The 4,181-nt window shown below is 43.9% G+C and overlaps 1 protein-coding gene across 1 annotated transcript; it reads right to left on the reverse strand.

Annotated features, from left to right (window-relative positions):
- Nucleotides 1–329: 329 nt before the first annotated feature.
- On the reverse strand, nt 330–2,650 carry LOC140246764 (uncharacterized). Its single transcript, XM_072326101.1, has 3 exons — nt 2,578–2,650; nt 905–1,933; nt 330–676 (listed from the first exon to the last, which is right to left on the reverse strand). Exons 1-3 carry the CDS (start codon nt 2,648–2,650, stop codon nt 330–332), a joined length of 1,449 nt encoding a protein of 482 aa, XP_072182202.1.
- Nucleotides 2,651–4,181: the final 1,531 nt, after the last annotated feature.

The raw sequence follows: 4,181 nt of genomic DNA on the forward strand, positions 1-4,181 counted from the left end.
AAAATCACAATGCACTCCTGATACTAGGATAGAAAACCTAGAGGCTTAGATTGCCACCACTCTGATAATTACTTCTTTATGGACAGTAGTTTAGTATGTCTTATGATTTCAAAAGAACGCAACTATTTTGCCAGCACACGAAGAAAAACCTATGAATCTATAAAAATCTATGCAGCAGGAAAACAATCGATCTTCAGCATGTGATTTCATGAGGAGGTCAAGAAAGAGAGAAAGCGGCTAATCACATCAAACGCATGTCGTCAAAAGAGCTAAATCTGCTTCCGATGGAAAGTAAGCGTGCATGGTATTAACTGCACCTAGAACTGGACCTAGGAACGGTTGCCTCCTTGTTGGTTCTGAGCTGGGCGTTCAGCTCCCTCGGGTGAGCCGTTTTGACGCTGCTGCCCTGCGGGTGCCTGGTCATTACCACGATTCTTAGGGCGATCAGCTTGACCTCCTTGTTGGTTTTCAGCTGGACGTTCAGCTTCGCCGGGACGTCTATCGATGTTTTCACCGCCCTCGGGAGAGCCTCTTTGGCCATTTACATCACGGGCTCTACGTTGCTGCTCAGACGGACGTTCTGCTTGTTGGGCAGGCCTCTGCTGCTCTCCACGATTTTGCTCACTGCCACTATTCTCAGGACGCCCTGCTTGCTGTTGCTGAGACTCACCACGCCCTTCAGCGCTTTCTCCTTCCTGTCGGATTTGAGGACGGTCAACTCCTTGCTGGTTCTCAGCTGGACGTTCACCTTGTGGTGAGGATCTTTGGCCATTTACATCACGAGCTCTACGTTGCTGCTCAGACGGTCGTTCTGCTTGTTGGGCAGGCCTCTGCTGCTCTCCACGATTTTGCTCACTGCCACTATTCTCAGGACGCCCTGCTTGCAGTTGCTGAGACTCACCACGCCCTTCAGCGCTTTCTCCTTCCTGTCGGATTTGAGGACGGTCGGCCCCTTGCTGGTTCTCAGCTGGACGTTCAGCTTGTGGTGAGGATCTTTGGCCATTTACATCACGAGCTCTACGTTGCTCCTGAGATGGCATCTGGGATTCTTCAGGCCTCTGCTGTTGTGCTGGAGCCTGTTCGCTGCCACTATTCTCAGGGAGCTGTGGTCTTCCCTGTGCCGACTCGCCACGCATCTCCCCGTTTCCTCCTTCTTGTTGGATTTGTGGACGGTCGGCTCCTTGCTGGTTCTGAGCTGGACGTTCAGCGCCTTGGGATGAGCCCCTTTGCTGCTGCTGCTGCTGCTCTGCAGGTGCCTCATCATTGCGACGATTCTCAGGGCGATCAGCTTGTCCTCCTTGTTGGTTTTCAGCTGGACGTTCAGCTTCGCCTGGACGACTATCGATGTTTTCACCGCCCTCGGGTGAGCCTCTTTGGCCATTTACATCACGGGTTCTACGTTGTTGCTCAGACGGACGTTCTGCTTGTTGGGCAGGCCTCTGCTGCTCTCCACGTTTTTTCTCACTGCCACTATTCTCAGGACGCCCTGCTTGCTGTTGCGGAGACTCACCGCGCCTTTCGGCGATGTCGCCTTCCTGACGGATTTGAGGACGGTTGGCTCCTTGCTGGTTCTCAGCTGGACGTTCAGCTCTGCCTTCATTCCTGTCGTTACTGGGACGGCCTGCATTTTCGGGGCCACCTTGGCCGTTTTCCCCTTGAGGTCTAAGTTCCTGGTCACGTCTGTTGTTTGCCAAGGGTGCCTGGTTGTCATCGGCACTATCAAAGTTTGCCGAACCACTGTCTCCATTGGGTGGTGGTGATGCAGGTGGTGGTTGTGAGGGAGGTGGTGGTGATGCAGGTGGTCCTGTTGGAGGTGGTGGTGGAGGAGCTGTAGGCTCATCCCTGGGTGGTTGTGTCCCCTCGGCTGGTGGATTTATGGAGCCGTTGTTAGGGGGTGGCTCATCAGACACAGTGGCTTCTTCCTCACGATTAACTGCAGAAAAGCGTAAAAGTTGCACAAAGGAATTATTGAAAAATCATTTTGAACGCTAAAGAGCACGATTATAATACTCTTATTATTGTTTACTTCGATAGTCAATAATATTTCTTTCATATAAACATTTTATGGAGATGTTTTGATATGGACGTCACTTATTACATTTTGTTATTTCAGTTGTGTCCTGTTGCCTTACGAGTTGTGTGATCTTAACTGTAAAGTCAGATTATTTACTACACATTATCGTGAGTACGCTCTTATATTCTTGTTATCTTTGTCGTTGCCGATTCAGCCTACTTTATTAACGACTGAATGTTATTTGAGTTTGTCGTTTCTAACTGCACACCATGTCATATACTTATTTTGTATACAATAAATGCACGAATAATTATGATAATATATATAGTTATATACATCGACACAAACATATTCAATTCACTTCAATTCATTTTCAATTAATTTCTTACTTACAAGTTCCTTTATCTTGTCAACAATTAAAACTTGTGGTACATATTATGATATCAAGAAGAGCGAGGTTTTCATGTCACCCGTGTTCCATTCTGCTAAAAAAAAAAGAAAGAATAAAGCAGTGAATATCACCAGTGAATTTATTGTGTCAAATAAAAGTTTGAAATACTCACTGACAAATGCATCACAGCTCGCCAGAAAGACGAAAACTGCCAGCAAGACACTGAGAAAGAATCGATTCGCCATGGCTAGGGACAAGGACCAAATTGGTTTTCCCTATAGAAAACAGCGTCGCTTCAAGAGCAGAAACCCACAGAAGCCGGAGGTTTAAGCTATGTGCAGTATCCCTGATGTAACTCCGCTCGTTTTTATAAGATTCAGACCAACCACGCGGTGTATGAAAAGACAACCCCAATATGATTACACAGCATTAGATGAATAAAGGTTAGGTCTACAACTTCAAGGTTACATTTCAATTTTGATCTCGATATTAATCAATAGCATTACTTGTATTTAACACAGGCCTACCGTAACGTACCTTGACATAAAATGAAAATTCACCCCGCGTTCTATTTTCATTATCGATCATTGTGTGAAAATAACTATAGCTGTGAAGTTGGTAATGTTTGTGAGAGGCACGTTAATGCTTATTAAGTTGAGGAAAGCTTCAAAGCTTCATTACCGATGATTGATGTTTCCCACTCCCTTCACGAAGTAAACTATACGTATGCAAACATTCAACACTACCCACACCCATTCAGCCACACTAAGAATCATGCGAACACAAACACAAACTTCATGCAAACACAGATGTCATTATTATACCTAAAGAAGACAACATATGCCTATCAAGTTTGCTTAAGAGATACATGCATCCGGTGCACACCGTCCTCCCCCCCCCCTCCCACACACAGACGCACACACACACACGGCCCCATTGTGTAGCACAGAGACATAGTCAACCACATGAACTCAAACAAACAGCACAGATCTCCGTCCATACCATTACCAGCTGCAGAGAACCACATTACGCATTAAAAAAAAAAAAGACACCCGAATTTTAAATCATTATCCAATCAAATTGTAGACAACATTGATGTTTCACCCTTCTGCCTCAAATGCTAAATGTGCATGGACGTGTTTTCATACTGTTATTGTATTTTGCTGTCATTACATGAAGGAGAGATTATAATGACATTCAAGATAATAGGGATACTAAGTGTTACATAAATCTCTTGCAAATCAATTTCCACAAATAGTCATTGAAATTCAGAAATACATTACGTTTTTGTGTCTATCGGTTCCTCACTTTAACGCAAACACCAAACCATTAATATTTTTTTGTTGTTTTAAAGCATGCAGTTTCGTTTTTACGCCATCGAAAGTGTATGAAAACAGGAATCCGTTGAAATTCATGTTATCAACTTCAGAATTCTCGGCTTGCTTACAATGTATTGTTTACAATCTATCCTCGTAGACACATCACACACTTTGATCTCATATGCAAAGGTCTACATATTCAAAAGTTGATATTGTAGATCACATTCAAATTTTGGCATCAATTTCCATTCTCCCGCTTTTCTTTTGCTGCTTTCTAATTTTTGACAGTAATTTTCTGTTCTTATTGTGTGCTATTCATGACTGCTTGTTTTACCTTTCTCTCTCTCTCTCTCTCTTCCTTATTTCCTTTGTTTTCCATTGTGTTTTCTTTAGTTGAACTTTATTCTATTTTACTTGCTCTTTGTTTGCGCAGCTTGTCATACGCACATTCCACATC

This window comes from Diadema setosum, chromosome 3, assembly GCF_964275005.1.
Source record: "Diadema setosum chromosome 3, eeDiaSeto1, whole genome shotgun sequence".
NCBI classification, from domain to species: domain Eukaryota; kingdom Metazoa; phylum Echinodermata; class Echinoidea; order Diadematoida; family Diadematidae; genus Diadema; species Diadema setosum.

Bases quoted from the DNA above. Each gene is read 5' to 3' on its own strand.
- LOC140246764 (XM_072326101.1), bottom strand. From the start codon at position 2,650: ATGGCGAATCGATTCTTTCTCAGTGTCTTGCTGGCAGTTTTCGTCTTT. The intron at 1,934-2,577 runs GTGAGTATTTCA...GCTTTTCTGCAG, and splicing joins GAGCTGTGATGCATTTGTCA to TTAATCGTGAGGAAGAAGCC. The intron at 677-904 runs GTGGTGAGTCTC...AAAGCGCTGAAG, and splicing joins AGGAGAAAGCGCTGAAGGGC to GGCGTGGTGAGTCTCAGCAA.